Source organism: Candoia aspera, chromosome 3 (genome assembly GCF_035149785.1).
Source record: "Candoia aspera isolate rCanAsp1 chromosome 3, rCanAsp1.hap2, whole genome shotgun sequence".
Lineage (NCBI taxonomy): Eukaryota > Metazoa > Chordata > Lepidosauria > Squamata > Boidae > Candoia > Candoia aspera.
This window is the reverse complement of record NC_086155.1, coordinates 100,808,765-100,831,830: the sequence shown is the minus strand read 5'-3', so window position 1 is coordinate 100,831,830 and position 23,066 is coordinate 100,808,765. Positions and strand designations below refer to the sequence as shown.

Here is a 23,066-nt window from a genome sequence, read left to right as displayed (position 1 = left end):
GCTTGAGAAGGCATTATATTTCTGCTTCTTCCTAGTGTTCTTTCCTAAACTTCAGTTTTAACATGTTCTGAAATAAGAATAGTTCCTTATTTCAGTGTGACAAACCTACGTTCATACAGAGTTCCTGCTCGTTTCAGAAGAAAATATACAAAGAGAACCAGGAAAAATGTAACTTGACATTTATTTATTTTTTTACAGGTGGTCGAACTCTACAAATTCTGAATGCACAGGAGGACAACACTGGTAGATATACTTGCATAGCTATGAATGAAGCAGGGGAAACATTAAAACATTATGAGGTGAAAGTCTATAGTAAGTGTCAAAGCATCCTTTCTTGCTGAAATTCATTATGTATTGTTTGATTCTCTACCCTTTATATTTTATACATCTCCTACCTTAGCTGCATATTTTTAAAGTATGTATATACAGTCCATTGTTTGTTTTGTTCCATTATACCAGGGAGTGTGAGGCCAAATTAGATGTTTCATTAGAGATGCATATGAAAGTCTTCTGAATAATTTTGTAGCTATACTTTTGAGAAAAGTAGCTAGTAGCTATAATTTTGAGGAAAGCAAAAACTGTTCATTTATTTCTCTGCAATAATTGGTTAGGGATTTCTTTCTTTCTTTCTTTTTTGGTTAGGGATTCTTGTTGGCCATGTTATTCTTTATCCTAGGATAAAGGATAAACCTGGTAAGAAAAGCTGTAGAAAGAGAGGGCTAGTTCTGACAGCCTAGCTCCCCATAGTAAAAGAAGGAGCACAAACTTCCTAGCTGAATTAAATTAAAAGACACATGAAAAGGCACTCTGTCTGATCTGTAGGCAGGATAAAGGCCCAGTAATGCCTGCTTGGAATGGCAGGAACACTCCAAGATCTCAGGCCAAAGAGTTCTTACTGAGGAGAATTATAATCATAATCCCTTTAATAACATTGAACAACAACATCCCAGGTCCTTGGGAAGGACTCGCTAGGTGGACAAAAATGCCAAATACAGTCTAAACATCTGGCTGACTGTGTGACCAACCATAATAATAATAATAATAATAATAATAATAATAATAATAATAATAATAATAATAATACTAATTATTTGTTAAACTTGTATGCTGCCTGACACTTTAACAGAAGATGCAAGAGATGAAATCTTAGAGTTTATGTTGCAGAACATTGAACTGCGGGATCTCTTTCCAATATTAACTCTAATTAATTAATTAACGGGTTTTAATTAACTGCATTGAGTAAATGCAGGCACATAATGTCCAATTTGATAACATTTAAATTTAAAATGATATTAGAAAAATCAAGTATTGTTGAATGTTATTATTAGTTGTTAAATGGTTACAGCTGTCTCAAATCACCCTTAGGCCATATTTTAGCAAGGTGAAAGGGCATCATTCATACAATTAGGTAAGCATTCTAATTGGTGCAGATTTTAGATGAAGCTACTCCTAGAGACAATGTCATGATCCATTTCAATTTTTTGCCTTTTGTGCAAGCAGTGATATGGTTTAGGCCAAAGGTTGCTGGGCCCCAACTTCTACCACCCCCAATCAGAGTTGGCAAAGATTGGGGATGATGGGAGTCTAGCAACATTGATAAATAAAGACTAGAAATTCCCCATCTTTGTCATAAATAATGATGGCAGCACAGGAAACCTCACATTGGTATTGCTTTGGTTTGTTTATTCCTTCATATTAGTAGTTTAATAATATATATGTATATTTAGAAACCAAGAGGAACTGAATTTTGACAGATAATTAACTTTTGTTAATTGTATGTAATTTTAATTATCTGCCAATTCTCATCCACTCATATGAGTTGCAGGTTTGCCTAGAAATAAATGATACCAGGGTGCCAAAGGCTTCAGTATCCCCATCCATCAGTTTATGTTTCCCAGTGAAAAGTTTGCTTGTGTGAATTGATTAAACAGCCCTATTTATGTTTCTGTGAGTTATTGCAGGTAACTAACAAGCAAATGCAATGGTTAGCTGTGTGACTAAAGAAGTGATTGCTGATGTGGGTTTGCCTAAAGAGCAGGCCACTCACTTCTGATGTACTGCTGCTCACGAATGTCCTTTTTCTAACAACAGTCGGTGTCAAAATGAGAAACCACCATTTCAATTTGGTGGCTTTTTTTTTTTGGCAGTCCCTCCTATGATAAGCAGAGGAGATTTGTCAGGAGTGGGCTTGTCCCCTAAAGAGGTGAAGATCAGAGTGAACAACAGTCTTACCCTGGAATGTGAAGTTCATGCGATTCCTGCTGCTGGCATCAGATGGTACAAGGATGGACAGGCCAGTCATATACTTAATTCCTTACAGCAAACCTTTTTTTTTTGAGAAACCAGTAAGCTTCTTTACAACACTGTCTCTTCTTCCCTTCATCAGACTCTCCCAAAACTTGATGTTCCAGTGCTGTAGAAAGCCCTGTTCTCTTTCAGCAACCCACAACACAACCCTAGAATTGCAGGATGTTAAAGGACGTGTCCATAACATTCTGCTTTGTCACTTGCAATTGTGGACTGCTTTTCTAGAAATGCAGTTCTGAAATGCAGAATTCTTTTCAATTCTGAATTTCTTCTCTTTCCACACTAATACTTGCAATGTTTTTCATATTCTTGCTTTCCTTGAATCTTTTGGTATGTGGAATAATATTTTTGGCTGACAATATTTTATAGAAACTAACAGGAGAGCACGTTCTCTACATGTTGTAAGTTTTTCCAGAACTTGCCTTTTGGTAGTTGTTAGGATTCCTACAAGTAGCAAGTACAATAATAGGGATATTATTCTTGATTCTGTTGGCAAAGCAGAGAAATGTATAATACAATTGCCTTACATTTTACTTTCTTAAAGATTTTTTGTTTAGCAATCAGCAAAAATGTGTAAGCAATGTTCTCAACTGTGGAATGGAAGCAGCAGAGGAAAAAATAATCTTAAATCAGTATATATTGCACAACTTGTGGTCCAGCTTACTATTCGGATGTACCCTTCTCTCTGCAGCACTGCAATAAAGGAAAGGGAAATGGATGTGTCGAATATCTCTCAGAGGAAGACTCCAAGTGTTCAGAAAGAGATGTTTCATATGTGATCTTGTTTTATATGTGTTCTTAAGAATAAAAATAAGTTTGATTTTGTGTGTGTGGCGGGGGGGAGGCTTCAAATATTTTGCCAAAGCAGGCAGGCCACAGTGCATTGCTGAGTTTGGCTTCATTGGTCATAAACTATGCATGCCTATGTACACTTCATTTGCACATTTTAGGAAATGCTCATGTATCCTTTTGGATAATCCAATTACAGCATATTACATCGGATGATCACCTAACAATCCAAGGTGGTGGACGCATCCTTCGAATTATGGCAACTCAGATATCTGACACTGGCCGATACAGTTGTGTTGCCTCAAATATAGCTGGCGAGGATGAGCTGGAGTTTGATGTCAGTATACAAGGTATTGCTTTGACTATTTCTGGATGTATCTATTGAGAGCAGTCTTCTCCAACCTGGTGTCCTCTAGCTGTCTGACCACAGCTTCTTACTGAGATATGAAAATTGTAGTTTAAAACATTTGGTCTAAGTGAGAGCAGAAATTCAAAGCAGGGCGTGCATCTGTGTAGTTACTATAAATTTAAAACTAATTACTTCTACCATTAATTAGTGAAATGGATTGCTAACATGAAGATACACTGGGAGAAAAGGAGAGAAGGAAGGAGACTATGAAAATTGCTTTTAAAGTATGAATGAACATACTGACATTTTGCTGGGCCTGTTGTCTCCCCAAACTTTCCAAAAGTAATAGTGACAATATCAAGTAAAAACTATTGTCGGGCCACCTTGAAACATTGGCAGCATGAACAGGATCCAACTTTGATTTCTTAGGGAGCTGAGTTTGAGAAGAGTGCTCAAGGATAACTTTCCAACTCCTTTAATGGGCTTGCAATCACAATGACTAAATGTGGATCCAAGTTCTTCTGGACTTTTGGGGGAGGTGTGGTGAACTGAAGATGGTTCTGCTAAAGCAGAGCCAACAACCACGGCAAAGACCAAGGAACTGATGAGTAGATTGGTTCCTTGGAACCTCTCCAGATAAGGAGGATGGGAGATCACCTATATATGTTCTGGATGGCTGTTCCCTGTGAGGAAACTGCAGGACAACAGTTTTCCATGGGTTTGAGCACCGGGAGATAACGGGATTAGCCATCCTGTTTGCAACTGCAATGGAGACTTTTAAAGGACACTAAGTTTGCAAACCTCGTATTCTAATCACTTTCGGAAATTGCTCATTAACTATTTCTAAGCCATTAGAGACCTTTGGAATGACAATTTTGAAAATACCAGGTGAGTCTGCCTTTAACCCTGAATGAAAGAAAAATTTAATCATAAGCTTAAGAATTTAAAGAATCTGAAATAAACAGCAAAAAGCTAAATAAGATTTTGATCTTAGAAAGTTATAAACAGGCTAAGCATCCAGATAAAATTGGAATATTGAAATTTTTACAACGAGATTTTGGAATTTATTTTAAAGTACAAACAGCTTCTTGTGGGAAATACATCCTGTTTTGGTTTTTAGAAGACATAACATAGATAAAGAATTTTATGATTTCAAAAACTGGATGCTAGAGGGGACTAAAGAGTTTAGGTAGAGGAAAGATATAGAGCCCTGCAAGATGGTTATGACAATAAAAATATTGAAGGAGCCTTCTGAAGAATGGAATCAGAAATTAATAGCCACAATATCAACAATGTCAGTAATGATGTCTGCTTCTATGGATAGACTAGGTCCAAACAGTGTTATTGAAGAAATGCCAGATGTAGAACAAATTTTATCTGACAAGATAGAGGTGGTGTCAGAAGTGGATTTACAACTGTCAAGCCAAGAGATTTAGAAAATGATGTTTCACTGGATCTACAAAAGAAATTGGCTGAGGTTTTAAATTTAAAAGGGAAATACTGTACAAATGACAAACCAGGAGAATGACCTGGATTTACAAAAGAGGCTTGGTAAAGCCTTGGATTTACAAAAGAGGCTTGGTAAAGCCTTGAAGAACTGTGTGATGGGACAAAGAAGAAATGAAGAGAAATCAAATCCTTTGACAATATTTGAATAAACTAAAGTTTAAGACTGTTAGAAGTAACAGGAAGGAGTATGAAATTGGTTTATTTGATCAAGGTTAAAATAAGATATGTTGTTACTTCTGGCTACCCTTTATGGACTTTGTGCTGACACTGGGACTGAAAAGATGATGCTTTATGGATTTCTTTATAGATAAGAGATGAGATATGGGATGAAGAGATAAATGTTTATAACTTTAGAGAGGGTGAAGAGTCACTAATTTTGTTCATACTTGTTGTGATGAAGGTTGGATGATTCTTGTACTTATTTTCCATTTTTAACCTGAGGCCCATATATTACAGTTCCTCCTAGTTTTCGAAAACCATTTGGAAGCTGGGAAGACGGAAATGTGCTAAGTAGAGCACAAGGTGGAGGAGCTAAAGAAGTGATTGCAAACAATCCTCTGTCTTTATACTGTGAAACTAATGCTGTGCCCCCTCCAGTACTTACATGGTATAAAGAGGGTTTACCACTGAGTTCCAGTGATAAAGTACTGATACTTCCAGGTCTGTATTAAAAGATTAATATTTGTTAATAAATTTAATAAAAAATATTTCCTTTTTTTCTTTGGGATTTTTTCATATGCACTTTAGTGTTTTAAATCCAATATAGCATACCCAAAGTGCACACTGCAAGGAAAGCAGCTCTGACCCACAACTCTTGGAATAAATATTTTATTTTAAAGCAGGAATGAAATATTCTCCATTCTCTGGAATGACCTCTGAGTATGATTGTTACTAGTTGGCATATTTAAAAATTCCTGGTCCAAAGCAATGTAGTATGTGTTCCTCTAAAAGCTAGTGCATTCATAAACAGGTGCTGATGAATTCCTTGGATATATCCATTTCTGTTTTGCTGTGAGGAAATTTGACTAAGCCAATTCATATGTGCTGCCTATGCTTACTATACTGGGAACTCTAGAAAGAACTGCCAGAATCTGGCAACTGAATGTAATTAGATACTCATACAGATATTTCCTTCATATGACTATTGGCAATCATGAAATCAAGAACAGCCATTGTAAAAGTTCATATGTGCAGTTAACTACAAATTATGGCCAACTATTTCCTAAAACAGTTGGTAATTATGACTACACTGTATGAGTATTCTAGGGTCTAGGACTCCTATGCCTTATTTCTAGGCAAAAGTCAAGGTGATTGTTTGAAATAAATCCTTCAATATTTGAGCCCTTCAGTGCCTTAGAAATAATTTCCTCCATTATATTTGCAGCTTGATCTCTCCAAAATTAGCAGGCCATATCCCCTGGGCCAAACAATTTGTCTCCTGAATCCATATCATCTGTCTCATGGACATGTTCTCAGTGACTACTGTATAGCCATGAAGCTTTCTGGCTCTGGACACAATGAATAGCAATAATGTAATCGTAAAGTGTAGTTGTATGTACTGTTCTATAATGTATAAATGTGTATGGTGAAATCTTTTCTTCCCTTAAGACTTCAGACGTAGGTTGAAAGTGTGAAGTCTGTCAAGGTCCTTCTTTCTTGTCATGAATCAAGGGTATCTATTTATCTTAGAACAAGCCATGATGCGTGTTTAGAATGATTACAAGTTTCTACTTATTTTACTCTAGGAGGTCGTGTGTTGCAGATTCCAAGAGCTCAGAGTGAAGATGCTGGACGATATACCTGCATGGCGGTTAATGAAGTGGGAGAGGATTCTATCCAATATGATGTCCGCGTGCTTTGTGAGTTTACTTGATGTTCTTTGAGTTTGCAAATAATACATATTCTTCTTTTAAATGGCAGGGCTTACTTGCTTTGATTCTATATCATTTACTGTGTGCAAATAGCATTAATGTCTTATACATAAAAATATAAGTATTAAGATACTGAAGGTACAACAAGGTACATGGCAAGTAGGAGATTCTAGTAACCGGTGGTATTAGATTCCCTTCAGAGTAAGCCATCCACATTAGATGTCACAATCCCAGCCACAGTGTAAGAGTTATGATTAGAGTTAGAGTCAACGGAGAGGTGCTGCTGACACGTTGCCATATGGTGCCCCCACCAGTTCCAAATCTGTCTCTGTAAGTCTCATTAGCCACTGCGAGCTATATAGTAAAAATGTTTCAGAGCTGTATTTAGGATGAACCGGGGCATTTTGAAAGCCTCCTTGTACCTTTAATCAGGGATAGACTCTATTGAAGCCTGCATGTGGATTTATCGTTTAAATCACTGGCTTAAGTTGGATCCCTTGAGTCTTTAATACTTCAGGATGGATATAAATCATACTGGAGAAAAGCTATAGGGTGCAGCTGTGGGATTTCTACTTAATTTTCAATTCAGTTAGCAACTGAGAGAGCTAAAGAAGTTGTCAAATATATATCTAGTGACACTGATCACTAGAAAAAAATAGCATGATTCCTACTGTTCTTAAGATTGAGGAAAGATAGGTGTGATAGAGGTCCTCTGAGCCCAGCTAGCAATTAGCTCGATATTGCCTTAGTAAATAAAAATACAAGTTTCTGGCACAGGCTTACCTTTGGCAGTTCTGGAGAAGATTTGCAATATCCCTGTGTCAGAATGGATATGCCTTTGTGAAGTAGGCAAAAGAGAATCAGTGGGATAGGTATGGTTGTGCCATTACTTTTATACAACCACTCTTTTTCATGACAATGGGCCAGTCACAGGTGTATATTGTTTATTTCTAGTATCTAGAAGTTGCCAATAAAATTGCCAAGTTCTGCTAATGGACATATTCATTTGACATGGACTACTTAAAGTGCTTTAGTATTACCACTATATTCTTTGCCTGATTGGTTCAAGATTTATATTGTCTAATTTTGTTGGCTGATTATTAAATGAAGTAAATTTCACTTACTATGAACATAGGTTAATTGTTAAAATGCTTTTAATTTTTGTTTTAATTCTGTGCTTTCAGGATAATTATTACTACCTTTCTAAAAATAGGCATCATATTGAAAATTTGTCTCCTCTCCTCCCTCCCAGCCTTCTGTTTTTATACTGCTGATTACTGGAGTTTCATAATGGTTTAAAATCAGATTTAACAAAAATAATAAAATTTAAATCCACCAACAACCAGCATCTATTCATAAAACTGTATATTGTATAATTCTTATTTTAGGAGCATAACCCCCTCCAGAACAGGAAGATCTATCACTTCCCTAGAATTATGACCTCCTGCAGTGAGTACTTCCATCTGATCTGGAACACTGTCAAATTATTATCTCTCATCTAGACCACCACTGGTGACTGCTGGCAGACATTTAGAAGACCTATGCCAGTACATGAAGATATTACAATACGTAAATTTGGGTATTATCAGCATAATAATAACTAATAGCCCTAAATCTCTGATGATCTACTCCAGAAGTTTCATATAGATGTTCAAAAGTGCTGGAGAATGGAGTGCTGAGGGACACCATATAGTACTTCAGTTTCAGTTGTCAGGCAATATAATCTGTAATCTGAGAAATGGGAAGAGAATCACTGCCATGCACTGTCTCCTATTTGCAATTCAAAAGGAGAAAATAGTTGATGGTTCTGAAACCCACTAAATGAGTCAAGAAAAACTCATAATCAACTCCCTCTGTTAGCCATCTAACAAAGATATGCTATCTGGCTGATCTGAACCCCATAATCTGCTTCCTCAAAGACTTCATATATCTGGTAAACCATCACTTGGCTGTCATGATACCAAGCCATGGGAGGTTAAAGACCAGCCTATAGCTGCCACATCTTTGAGGAAGATGAAGGCAGATTAAGAAAATATCTTAATAATTTCTACTTGAAACAAAAATGCATCATGCTGTTCCTTCAAGAGATATTTGTGATAATGGCATATCTGATAATACATAAAAATGTTATAAATGGAAAATTGTTCTGCAAGTTTCTTACTTACGTTTTTCCTCCTCTCAACAATGTTGTGAAGGAGTCAAAGGTTAGAAAACAGTTCTCCTTAATCTTTCTGTCTAGTGCCACCATCCATTAATGGTGCCAATGGTGATGTGACTGAGGACCTGACTGTGCTTATGGACAAGATGGCGATGATGGAATGTATAGCAAATGGCAGTCCTTCTCCAAGCATAATCTGGCAGAAAGATGGGCAGTTAATAGTTGAAGATTCTCATCGCAAATTCTTAGTAGGAGGAAGAACTCTTCAGGTAATTCTGTGGAATGCAGGAGCAACTGCAAATTGCATGCTGTATATTTCAGTTTCACTCCAGTATCTTATCACAAGAGGTTGGGAGAAATGTGAAGCCCACAGAATTCCACATTTCCAGCAAGAGAAAAACATGCAACTTTGTAGAGTACTGTCTCTTCTTGGATTTTTTGCTGGGGAGGAGGGGACATGGAAAATCCTGAGTGAGTCTACAGTAAGCTGCAATTCTTAATTCTTAAACATTGTATTGTCTGGCCAGTTTCTCTCACCATTCGCTGTAGTTTCTCTAGTATCTTTTGTTAGTGGTTTTTTTTTTCTCTGAAAAGTCAATCTCTGCATATTGATTACTCCTGTTTTATTATTCCCGGTACTCTTTGTGCTGCACCTATGTCGTTTGTCTATCGATCTTGAGGGCATGTGATATATATGGAAGATGCATGCCATGTTGGGAGGGCCAACACAGAATATGTGTTTTACTCAGATAATTTACTCAATTATAAGGAAAATTAATACATTCACTTATTTGCCCAGTGAAAATTTAGCAATGCATATACAAGGTCAATTAAAAAAACCCAGATATCTGACATTCCCAGTATAGAGAATGTAATTTTTCAGAAGGGATACTCAAAGAATGTCAGTATTGCTTATATTCACAAATTTGGCTTAAGGAAAATACAGTGGGAATGGGGAGAAATCTGTTTTGTTAACATTTGAATGCAAATTTATCTACTTTCACTTAAAAAAAAAAAGTGCACAATTTAGTTGCCATATGATATTTGTACTTTTCCAAATTCTATGGTTCAGTTTGCCAGTAAACAAAGTACCTTGGAGAAAATGCATGTATTAAATCATATTGTTTGTACAAAGTGTGCATATTAGACAAACTTGCAGACAAAAAGGCATGGATTTGGAGATGTATATACCAAATACATACAATATACTGTATATGTAAGAGGGACCTCCTCTTCCTGATTACCTCTGCCCATCCCATCAGGTCCAGCAGAAGAGGTATGTTCCAGGTCCCTTCTGCTAAGGAACTATGTCTAGCAGGACCCAGGAGACGGGCCTTTTCTGCCATGGCCCCTGCCCTGTGGAATGTCATCCCCGAGATGACTGGCCCCATCCTTGATGTCCTTCCAGAAGTCCCTTAAAACCTGGTTATATCAACAGGATGGGGTTAGGGTTAGGGGATTTAATGAGGTGGCTACATTATGTATAACACCTAATGCTCTCCCTAGCCCTGTAGTTTTTATATAATAATAATAATAATAATAATAATTCCACATTTATTATTATTATTATTATTTTAATTCTAAAGTGCTTTTGTAATTACTGTTTTTAATGGTTTTATTGTATGCCACCTAGAGACATGTTCCTGTGAGAAGGGCAGCATATAAATATGATAAATAAATAAATAAAGTGAAGTAAAGAGTATATTTTCTAGTTTGTTCAATCGGACAAAAACTAAAAACTAGATGGATTCACAAACCTGAGAAAGCAAAACTGATATATTCATTCATTCCTAGAGGAAAGTAAGAGAAAGCATTATTAAACTACTATGAATTTTGCCAAGTAATCTGCCTAGACATTTCCAGGTAGTCACCAAGAGATGAGCTGGATTTAATGAAGTCTTTACTTGTTACCTTTTGTCATGTTCTCATTCTAATGTATGGTTAACATTGTAACGTTTCACATGTCATTCTCTGTTCCGTGTTCTTTCACCCGGGGTTTTTCCATTCTTTCGCCCTCCCTTGTTTTGAGGGCTTGGAATGCATGTTTGGGTTTGCGCTCCTGTTCAAGGTTACTTTCCCAGGCGCGTCTAACGGCTTCCAGCACCTGGGAGGGGGAGCGTCCTGACGAGTGACGGGGCGGGACCTGCTTACAAGCAAGGCTTTTAAGTTTGTATTTGGCGCGCTTTTGCTCATTCTCAGCTTTCTCTGTATTTGCATACTATTCCTTTAATAAATCAGTTATCTTTAAGCCCGAGCTTGTGAGACTGAGTATTTGGGTTTAGGCAATCGTTACATAAAGCTGAGAATCATTCTACCCATTTTCCGCTAGCCCCATCCAATCATTGGATAAGAGGGAACGCTAGCGATGACAGAACCTCAACCTCAACTGCGCGCAAGTGAGGGAAGCGAAGAAGAGCGGGAGGCGGTCAAAAGCCGGCCAGTGCTAACTTCGAGAGCGCAAAGAGCAGCCCGTCGAGAGTTGCGAGATATCCAATTGGACGAGCTGCTGATATCCATGCAGGAGAGTCTCAGGAGTGAACATAGAACTGTCATGGAAAGAGCACAGGGGAGGGGGTCTCCCCAATTGACCTGGGAGCACGAAGTCCCCTTGTCACCGAGGGTGGTGGTAACCAACCAACCCTCGGAGGAGCCGGTCACTCCGGCCCGTATGAGGGCATTAGAAGATAAAATGGATTTAATTGTGACGATCCTCAAGGATCTACCCAAAGAGGATCTACCCGGAGAGGCAGAGCCCACCCCGGAGGATTGGGAGGAAGAGCCGTCACAGTACCCCAGGCATAGTACCATGGTGACCCGGGGGAGAAGCAAGACTCGATCAGCCCGTCAAGGGGGGGAGCGAGAGGCAAGACCTCCTAGGGATCGACCACCCATGGGGGCTCGGCGCACGCTGACATTAGCGGCACCGCCACAGCCAGCTGAGCCGGCAAGATCCTTCCCACCATTTGGAGTGAAGTTCGATGGGGATCCCACCACGCTCTCCTTCTTTATTACTAATGCCAAGCACTACATAGAGGATTGGGGTCGAAATTTTCGGTCTGAACATGGCAAGGTCAATTTCATTGCCAACAAGCTGAGAGGAAAGGCAGCGGATTGGTATGTGCAACTATGCCAAGCTGAGGCAACTGAGTTAGAGGACTTCGATGACTTTTTGTGGGCACTTAAAGAGCATTTCGAAGACCCCCTAGCTCAAGAAACGGCCAAAAATGACCTGCGGAAACTTTACCAAGGGTCCCTCCCAGTTGCCAAATATGCGTTGGAGTTTAAAGCTTTGGCAGGAAAAGTGGAAGACTGGTCTGAGCCAACAATCATCGAATTGTTCAAGCAGGGGCTTGAACCCGAAATCCTTCGATGGGCTCTGGGTAGAGATGACCCTAAAACGCTATATGGGTGGATTCAGTTGGCGGGAAGCGCAGAAAATGCCCTACGAACCTATGCCCATACCAAGGAGCTTAGACAAACACGTCTCGCTAGAGGAGCGCGCACATCTGGACTTGCCAGCCGCCCCAAACCAAAAACCTGGGAAGAAGAGAGGGAGCAACGGTTCTCCAAGGGTCAGTGCCTCAGATGTGGGAAAGAAGGACATCGAGCCACTTCGTGCCCAAGACGCCGTCCAGAGGAACGACAGACGAAACCCACGGTAAAGACGCCTGCTCCTGCTCCACCGCGAAAACTGAAGGCAGCCCTCGCGGAACTGGACCCCCCAGACCTTCCCTTCGGTGAAGAGGAGGAAGAGTTGCAATTCGAGCAGCCGGCGGGAAAAGCCTACCACCTGCCCTGAAGGGCGCCCTAGGGCAGGTGGAAGAAACCGGGCGTAACCATGATTCGGTGAGTGGAAACTTCCCCACACTGACTGTTAAAGTTAAACTAAGCTCAAAAACCAAAACGGTGGAAGTGTGGGCCATGCTAGACTCGGGTTGCTCCCGTTCCCTGATGCACCCTGATGTCGTAGCGGCTCTGGAACTGCCCACGTTCCCTTTGCCAAGACCCATGATTTTCACCCAATTGGATGGAACTATGGCGGGAGGGAAAGCAGTCAATCTTTCCACGGGACTGGTCGCCTTGCAGATGGGCTCCCATCAGGAAAAGCTGCCATTTGTGGTAGCTCCAGTGGGGGGTCCTCTGGTAATCTTGGGGATGCCTTGGTTTGTGAAGCAAAACCCTTTTATCAACTGGCTGCATAGAACTGTGACGTTTGCAGATGGATTTTACAAAGTACCCGAAAAGGACCTACTGGAGGACATGGAGGGTGGTGGGGTAGCGTATACCACTGTGCAAACGCTTCAACCTCTTGAGGGGCTACCCAATCAGTACCAAGATTTTGCTGAAGTATTTGGGGAAAAGGAAGCAGATCGCTTGCCACCCCACCGAAAAACGGACTGTGCCATTGAGTTTTTACCAAATGTAAAATTGCCTCACCCAAAAATATACCCCATGTCTCCCAAAGAGCTTACCACGCTAAGGGAGTTCATTGACAAAAATCTAGCTAGAGGTTTCATTGAGCCGGCAAATTCCCCGGTAGGAGCGCCTGTCCTATTCAGGCCAAAAAAGGATGGGTCATTAAGGCTTTGTACCGATTTCCGCGGGCTCAATGCGGTCTCAATATTAAATAAATATCCTTTGCCCCTGATCAAAGATATGTTATCACATCTGGCCAGAGGCAAAATCTTTTCAAAACTGGATTTGAGAGAAGCCTACTTTCGCATTCGCATAAGGGAAGGGGATGAGTGGAAGACAGCGTTCAACTGTCCTCTTGGGGCTTTCCAATATAAAGTCTTACCATTCGGGTTATCTGGGGCACCTGGGGTTTTTATGCAACTAATCAATGAGGTCTTGCATGACCACCTATTTAAGGGGGTACTGGTATATTTGGATGATGTATTGATTTATACTGAAACCATGTCAGAACATATCCACCTGGTGCGTCAGGTACTAGCTAAATTGCAAAAAGCACAGCTGTATGCAAAACTGTCAAAATGTGCCTTTCATCAGTCGCAAATTGATTACCTAGGGTACCGGATTTCAGCTCAGGGCATTGAAATGGACCCTGCAAAAGTAGAAGCCATCGTGGCATGGGAACCTCCCCATACCAGGAGACAATTACAGAGTTTCCTTGGATTCTCTAATTTCTATCGAACATTCGCCCAAAATTTTGCGGAAATCGCCCTCCCCCTTACTGAACTGTTAAAAACTAAAGGACAGGGGGATACGCGACGTTCAAAGAACCCAGGCGCGCTCCTTAAATGGACTCCCGCCTGTCAGCAAGCGTTTGAAGCGCTAAAACAAATCTTTACCACAGAACCGATTTTACAGCATCCAAACCCCTCTAAACCCTTCGTGGTACAAGTCGATGCTTCTGATTTTTCCATAGGAGCAATTCTATTACAAGCTGACCAATCTGGCGCTTTAAAACCCTGTGCCTACCTCTCTCGCAAATTCACGGAAACAGAGAGAAGATGGCATGTTTGGGAAAAGGAGGCTTTTGCTGTAAAAACAGCGTTAGAGACGTGGCGACACCTATTGGAAGGCACTTCAAACCCTTTTGAAGTCTGGACTGACCATAAAAATCTGGAAGCTTTAAGCACCAGTCGGAAACTCAGTCCCAAACAGCTGCGCTGGGCTGAGTTTTTCAACCGCTTTGACTTCACCCTTAAATTTATACCAGGCAAGAAAAATTTCTTAGCTGATGCACTCTCGCGCAGACCCCAAGATGCTGGCCCAGGGCCAACGGTCCAAGGCACCGTCTGGACCGACAAACAATTAGGTTTGGCAGCGGTGACTCGCAGCCAGACCCGAGCGCAATCAACTCCGCCTCCAGCCGCTCCGCCTTCCAGCCGCCCGCCTCCCTTGTCAATTCCCTCCGATTTGCAACAACAGTTGCTCTCCCACCTTAAAACAGATACTTGGTTGCAAGCCAATAGACACATTTTAACTTTCACCGATGATCTTGCCTGGCGCAACGATCGTCTATATGTACCCGAAGCAATGCGAAAAACCATACTCCAGCGCTGCCACGATGACAAGCTAGCTGGACATTTCGGCTACGTGAAAACTTTGCACCTCGTTCGCCGCCAATTCTGGTGGCCAACTTTACTCAAAGACTTGAAGGAATATGTCACTGCGTGCCCTGTATGTGCGGCGATAAAGCGCAAACCGGGCAAGCCCCAAGGTCTCCTTCAACCTGTGGCCACTCCATCTGTCCCTTGGCAGGATATCTCCATGGATTTTATCGTTGATCTACCCCCTAGTCAACGCAAAACTGTCATTTGGGTCGTCAAAGACTTTTTCTCCAAACAAGCCCACTTTATCCCATGCGCTTCTATCCCCACCGCACAACAGCTGGCACGCCTCTTCCTCATCCACGTCTACCGCCTCCACGGTATCCCCGCCCGTTTGGTGAGTGACAGAGGCACACAATTTACGTCACAATTTTGGCGGGCATTTTTGAAACTTTTGGGTACAAAACAATCGCTTTCTACCGCCTGGCATCCGGAAACGGACGGATCTACAGAGGCGGTTAATTCTACATTGGAACAATACCTCAGAGCTTTTGTTAACTACCAGCAAGACAACTGGGTCGATTTACTCCCATTTGCTGAGGTCGCTTACAACAATTCCATTCATCAAACCACTGGTCAAGTTCCCTTTAAAACAGTTTTTGGACGTGAATTCGTTCCGATTCCTGAACTTCCTCATCCTCAACCGCTCCCAGCCACCCTCGCTGGCTGGGCAGACTCTCTCAAAGACTCATGGTCTAATATTCTACTCGCTCTCCACCATGCCCAGGCTACCTACAAACGCCATGCCGATGCAAAGCGTTCCCCGGAACCATCTTTTGCGGTCGGAGATAAAGTCTACTTGTCAACTAAGTTTATCAAGTCCCCACAACCCTCTAAAAAACTTGGTCCTAAATTTGTCGGTCCTTTTCCAATTGTTGCTCAACTCAACCCTGTTACGTTTAAACTTGATTTACCTCACAACCTTAAACGTTTGCATCCTGTTTTCCATTGTAGTTTACTCAAACCCTGCCTGTCGTCGGACCGTTGGCATCCACAACCCATTCCTCCACCTCCCCTCATGATTGACAACCAGCAACACTTCGAGGTGGCATCTATCCTCGATTCCAGACGCCAGCGCTCCACTCTACAATACCTCATCCGCTGGAAACATTTCCCTCATCCTGAATGGGTTGCTGCTCCAGACGTGCATTCTCCTCGTCTCGTAGCCCAATTTCACTCTGCCTATCCTGACAAACCGGCTCCCTAATTTCTTTTGGGGGGGCAATATGTCATGTTCTCATTCTAATGTATGGTTAACATTGTAACGTTTCACATGTCATTCTCTGTTCCGTGTTCTTTCACCCGGGGTTTTTCCATTCTTTCGCCCTCCCTTGTTTTGAGGGCTTGGAATGCATGTTTGGGTTTGCGCTCCTGTTCAAGGTTACTTTCCCAGGCGCGTCTAACGGCTTCCAGCACCTGGGAGGGGGAGCGTCCTGACGAGTGACGGGGCGGGACCTGCTTACAAGCAAGGCTTTTAAGTTTGTATTTGGCGCGCTTTTGCTCATTCTCAGCTTTCTCTGTATTTGCATACTATTCCTTTAATAAATCAGTTATCTTTAAGCCCGAGCTTGTGAGACTGAGTATTTGGGTTTAGGCAATCGTTACACCTTTATTGAACATTTAATTAGAGGGCAGTTGTACCACTTGCAGTGTGTGCATTTATTTGTGTGCATCTGAGAAAGAGAAAGAATGTGAGTAGATTTCATTTATTTAGCATAGGTGTCTCATTCTGCTATCTTTGTTTTTTACAGATCCGCAATACTCAAATAACAGATACAGGCAGGTATGTCTGTGTTGTGGAGAACACAGCAGGACGTGCCAAAAGATATTTTAATCTTAACGTCCATGGTAAGATTGCTATTTTCTAAGATAATGATTGGTTACATTCCCATAAGGGCCAGCTCAAAAAAGATTCTGCTCCTGTTTCTTATTTTGTCTTTGCAAAAGGATAAAATCAACACTGAATTTGTTAAATATATTTTAATGAACATTGACTGCTGCTGCAAAGTATAAAAATCCCCATTCTGCCTTATATCAAATCAGGATATTTTTAAAATATCATTTCTCCATGTGGCAAATTGTCCAGAGGACTTGCGTCTAGATTATTTGTCAATCAATATTTATCACTTTCAATTTCCACCTATGCTTTTGAATTATATTGCATCATTATTAATTCTCTGCAAGAAACTTTGGGCATTCTAGAATATACTTTGCTAAACTAGCAACATCAATGACCCAAATTAGTTTGAGGGTTGGCCGTTGTCTGGATAAGAAAACGGTAATTAGAAGCTGACTGAAAGTAAATGGTTACTCAAATACTTATTTATTTATTGGTTCCATCTGCACAGATTTTTGTATAAATGAGATATTTGATTGAATCCAGGTTTAATTATAAGTAGAATTAGTTGGATCAATTATAGATCAAATTTCATTGACTTAAATAGGATGTACTGTATTCTTACAAAGACCATACCAATAGGTTGCTTTTGAGAAGAGCAGGAAATGTAGAATTTTGTGACATTAGGAGGATGCAAAGTAGATGTCATAAATCATATCAAATACAGTTGGAAAACTTAGTGTTACATTTAAGGTAATGCCTAGTTTTGTTCTGATGTTAACTGAATTCCCTGTTTAATGCTTATGTATAATTACAAATATATCAGTATCTTTAGTTGAGTCCCATTTCACTCTTAAGAATTATTTGTATAGGAATTTTATTTATTTATTATTCAAATTTCTATTACTGCCCATCTCCTCCCAAAGAGGTGGGGGGATTAATATTTGGCTAGAACTTCTCTGAAAATCTTTATTGAGGAAAATCATGGGAAGGACCAGCCAACTTGTGGTTCTGAAGAAAAAAGACATGTCATTCACAATCATGAATTATTTCCCTTCAGTGCCAAAAAACTGAAGCATTATTGCCATTTTTCCTGCTTGATTTGTTTTTTGTATTTAAAAATACCCAATGTCCTTGAAAAATAACACCAAATATTCAGAAAATTGGGAGACATGTCCTGAATTCTTAGAATTCTGTTCTTTGATTTCTGCTGCTCTATTACCTTCCTCTCACCCTAGATAACTTCATGAAAGGCCATCTACCTTTAATCTAATAATATTTAGCTATCCCTTTCCCCCTTTCCCAGCTTGTATTTCTACTTCACTTCTGATATATCTTATTGTCTCCTCACCATCTCAAACTCACTATCTTCAACACTGGAGTAATCATTTCCATTCAAGTTCTTTTTATGCTTTTCTTGCCAGTCTTAGCATTCATTCTGACTTCTCTTGTTCTCCATATACAAGAAATTCTGAAATTCTGAATGTTCATTCTTGCCATGAAGTCTGCAGAAAGCATATTTGGAAACTCTGTGGACATCCAGTTTATGCCAGAGATGTTTAGATAAGTGAGAAGAATAGGGACATAAGAAAGGGAGGATAAGTTCCTGTGCATTTTGAAAAATGGAGTTCACCTTTGGAATATACTTGGCCTTGCTGTTTGGTAAAATTACAAAGAGGTCTTTAAACTGAGAAGACTTCTGATATACTATTTTGTGGTTGTTTTGTGGATACATTAGAAGATGTAATGAAGAACTGTGCAGCAACTGAAGAACTATGTGGAGGTCCCAGCTTAGACATTTGTGGAGTGAGAAGACTGATGAGCATGGCTTCATGGATAACTTTTCTATATAAAAGATGTTGGTTTGTGGCAAGGATGCCTGATATAAATAAGATAAGGGGGAATTATGAGATTTGTCTTAAGAATTTTGTACCTGAGTCATACTTAGAGAAATGAGTTGTTTTAAGGTCTGCCATAGATTTACTTTCTTCCTTTTGTATCATTTTTGAAGCCTTTCCACATACAGGTGGTTGATATTTTCTCAAGGATTACATAGAGCCTGTAACTGTTTCTTAATTTAATATTTACTAAGTTTCATGCAATACTTCTAAATTTATATTTAAATTGGTAGATGTTTTCTTCATTTCATAAGCTCTCCTCATTTAACTACTACATGTCTAAGTAGAGCCAGTAAAATGGGGTCCTGAGTTAGGTCAGCTCAATCAAGAAGAAAGTCTGCATTACGAGGGTGGAAGAGCAAAAGACTGTCATATAGGTTTTTGCCTTATACTCCTGGATAGCACAATGAAACCCATTCTATGTGGCCTCCTGCAACAGAGGATGTATTACTTCTTTCTATGCAACAACTGCTATTTGATTCATAAAAGTTCTAATTCCTTAATACCTAAATGAGCAAACAAACCATAAATGTTTAGCAGTTAAGCAAACCATAAGGGCTAACCATGATAAATGATAATTGTCCATAAAGAAAATACGTATTTTTTCTTTTATCAACCTAACAGTTATTGTTTTCATTTTTAAATTTAAAAACTTGACATTTTTCTAATGAAACTGGTTTTATTTTCAAAAATAAAATGTTCTTGATCAAAGCATATACTTTTGAAAATGTTAATAATAACAGAAAAAGACATCTTAAAATACCTATGTGGCATTTGCAAATAAGAGAATTTGAAATCAAGACAGGTATTTCTAGCCTAGAATCTCCAGGTCCTGAACTTTATTTGTAATTGTAGACTAGAGAGATGCAAAAGATTCTGAGTTTGATATGATTGTTCCAAGTGTCCCATATTCAAAACAAAATGCCTGTGTTCCAATTGTTTTAAGCTTGGAAGAAAGCATACTATTCCATACTTAGACCAAATCTTGGCTCTTTCAAGCAATGTTCTTTCAAGTATTCCATGCTGTTCCAAGACTATGATTTCATTTTCTAGTTTGTGATAAAGTTTATTTTATTTTTTAAACTTTTCAGCTTACCCAGTACAACAGTAGGGTGTTGTGTTATCTTTGTTTCTATTGGCTTAGATTATATTTCCATTTTTGCTGATTTACGTACATGAATGCACATTATACATATGTAAATTGAACACATGTATCCTTAGGGAAAATCACCCACAAAGCTCTGAAAGAGAGTAGTTTGTTTACTACCGAAGAACTAGCACTAATTCAGAACAGACATCAGAGAAATTAGAATCACACATAAACTGAGAATGTTACTAAGTCAGGAGAATTAGAGTCATACAGTAAATGTAAAAAGTGTTGCAGCAAGTTCCAGGGAAAATAATATTGATACAGTATTTATAAAAGTTTGAGTAGAAAAGATGAGGAAAATTGGAAAAAATTCCTGAAGGAAGGCACTGGAAAATAACGACAAGATGCAACATTTGAGAGGGTTGTTAGAATTTGGGTCTGTGATGAAAACATAAGAAAATCTCCTATGATCTCCACTGAATTTTAGAATCATAAACATGGATAGTATTTTTACATAACTACCTCTTCTATTTAGTACATTTTCCATTGTAATGGTTTATCTACCGAGAGAGAAAGATGCTGTAATGCAATTGAGTGAAGTCCAATTTTATCACTTGGCAAACAACACTGGACTAGTTTGCACTAAACAATAAGAAGCCTGCTAGCTCCTTTCTTGGAACAGAGAAATACATCTGTAATGGTCTATTGGTGTGTTGTACAAATTTAAGTTTAGGATTGCTGCATCCCTTATAGGCCAGAACTGCAACACGGCTTTATTTTTGCCTTATGTTTCCTGGCTTATTTGAGAGCAACAGGCCAGGGTCTGTGATTTATCTAGAAGTCAAAGTAGCAGCAAGCTTGAAAGCAGGAACAAAAAAACCAGAATTGTTTGTTTGTATGTATGTTTTGTGGAAATAGAGCTGCTAATTTGTGAGACGAAAAGTAGCTAAGAATAAGGAGAAAAAAGTCACAGGTTAACTAGCATAGATGAAAGCAAAATTCACATTTTCATATTTTAATTAATATCTTCTTTGAATATAGGTAGCAGTGAATTTAAAGTCTAAAAAGAGACTGATTGGCAGCAAATAATTCAAATAAATGTTTTTGGAAAACCACCAATACCAAATTAACAATGCACTAGGCAAAGATACAAAACTTTTAGGTTACATGTAACAAGAATGATTTCCGTTCTTGTTCTGTCTACCAGAGCAATATTTCAAAAGTGATTCATGCTGTTGATCACCTCCTTGTATGTCTATTATAACATTTTGATTCTGGCCTCATTTCTGTGTTGGTTGGTTAGGGTTAGGGTTAGGGCTTTTGTTGTTGTTCAGTCATCAAGTCATGTCCGACCCTTCGTGACCCCATGGACCATAGCACACCAGGCTTTCCTGTCCTCCACTGTCTCCCGGAGTTTACTCAAATTCATGTTCATTGCATCGATGATGCTATCTAACCATCTCATCCTCTGCTGTCCCCTTCCCCTTTTGCCTTCAGTCTTTCCTAGCATCAAGATCTTTTCCAGTGAGTCCACTCTTCGCATTAGGTGGCCAAAGTATTTGAGCTTCAGCTTCAGTATCTGTCCTTCCAATGAACAGTCAGGGTTGATTTCCTATAGGATTGACTGATTTGACCTCCTTGCAGTCCAAGGGACTCTTAAAATTCTTCTCCAGCACCACAGTTCGAAAACATCAATTCTTTGGTGCTCAGCCTTCCTTATGGTCCAACTCTCACAGCCATACATTACTACTGGGAAAACCATAGCTTTGATTATACGGACCTTTGTTGGCAAGGTGATGTCTCTGCTTTTTAATATGCTGTCTAGGTTTGCCATAGCTTTCCTCCCAAGGAGCAAGCGTCTTTTATTTTCATGGCTGCAGTCACTGTCTGCAGTGATCTTGGAGCCCAAGAAAATAAAATCTATCACTGCTTCCATTTCTTCCCCTTCTATTTGCCAGGAAGTGATGGGACCAGATGCCATGATCTTAGTTTTTTTAATGTTGAGTTTCAAGCCAGCTTTTGCACTCTCCTCTTTCACCCTCATCAAGAGGCTCTTTAGTTCCTCTGAACTTTCTCCCATTAGGGTAGTATTGTCTGCATATCTGAGGTTGTTGATATTTTTCCCGGCAACCTTAATTCCGGCTTGTTATTTATCCAGCGTGGCATTTCTCATGATGTATTCTGCATATAAGTTAAATAAGCAGGGTAACAAAATACAGCCTTGTTGTACTCCTTTCCCAATTTTGAACCAATCGGTTGTTCCATGTCTGGTTCTAACTGTTGCTTCCTGACCTGCATACAAGTTTCTCAGGAGACAGGTAAGATGGTCCAGTACTCCCATCTCTTTAAGAATTTGCCACAGTTTGTTGTGATCCACACAATCAAAGGCTTTAGCATTAGGGTCCCTTATTTAAAGCTTCACTGCTAACCGGTGTCCTCTTCAGTGGCTTCCCATACCTGCTGACATCATCCCAAATTCTTTGCCCTTTCCTTGAATGTATTCCGTTGGATTTTGATTCTTTCTTGTTTTTCTTGTTTTCTTGATTCTTTCTTGTTTTCTTTATTAATTTATTAATCAAATTTATATAGCCACCCATCTCAATATATGACTCTGGGTGGCTCACAAACATTTAAAAACAATATTAAAAATAGCAACATAAAACAACAATTTAAACAATAAAAGCAATCTAAACAATAAAACCTTATCACAAAATTCATAGCCGATTACCCCCAGGACCTTCTGCTTTCCTCTATTGTAGTACTTTCTGTTGGCCCAAATCTCTTGTTCATAATTCTAATGGTCTACCTTTCTATTGTTTTTGTATGGAGCTCCCCAGCGTTCAAATTCATTCCTTTTTTTAAAATTAAATTTTCCACATGGCCTCCGTCTTATCCTTCTATTCATACTTGCAAAGCATGTTTTAAATATATATTACCACATTTGCCTGTATTCTGTTGTATACTTTTTAGAATCAAGCATCATAATCATATCTGATATTATTCAGTAAGGCATTGAATATTTTGTTTCTGCTATCATCTTTATAAACATCCTTTATAAAGGATACTGATACATTAACAAAAAGCTTCATTAAATATTATTAGTGTACAAATTTATATTGGTTTCTTATCAGTTTGATGGGTTTCTCTTTTACCAAAAAAAACAAACAAACGCTTTCAGACT

General features: G+C 39.3%; 1 protein-coding gene across 1 annotated transcript in view; it reads left to right on the top strand.

Annotated features, from left to right (window-relative positions):
* Positions 1-23,066, top strand: part of HMCN1 (hemicentin 1) — a 269,695-nt gene that overhangs the window by 177,149 nt on the left and 69,480 nt on the right. The window contains exons 51-57 of the mRNA XM_063298423.1: positions 199-312; positions 2,148-2,293; positions 3,296-3,446; positions 5,411-5,614; positions 6,700-6,813; positions 9,065-9,252; positions 16,812-16,908. Coding sequence (XP_063154493.1) covers positions 199-312; positions 2,148-2,293; positions 3,296-3,446; positions 5,411-5,614; positions 6,700-6,813; positions 9,065-9,252; positions 16,812-16,908 — 1,014 coding nt within the window. The remainder of the gene's footprint in view (positions 1-198; positions 313-2,147; positions 2,294-3,295; positions 3,447-5,410; positions 5,615-6,699; positions 6,814-9,064; positions 9,253-16,811; positions 16,909-23,066) is intronic.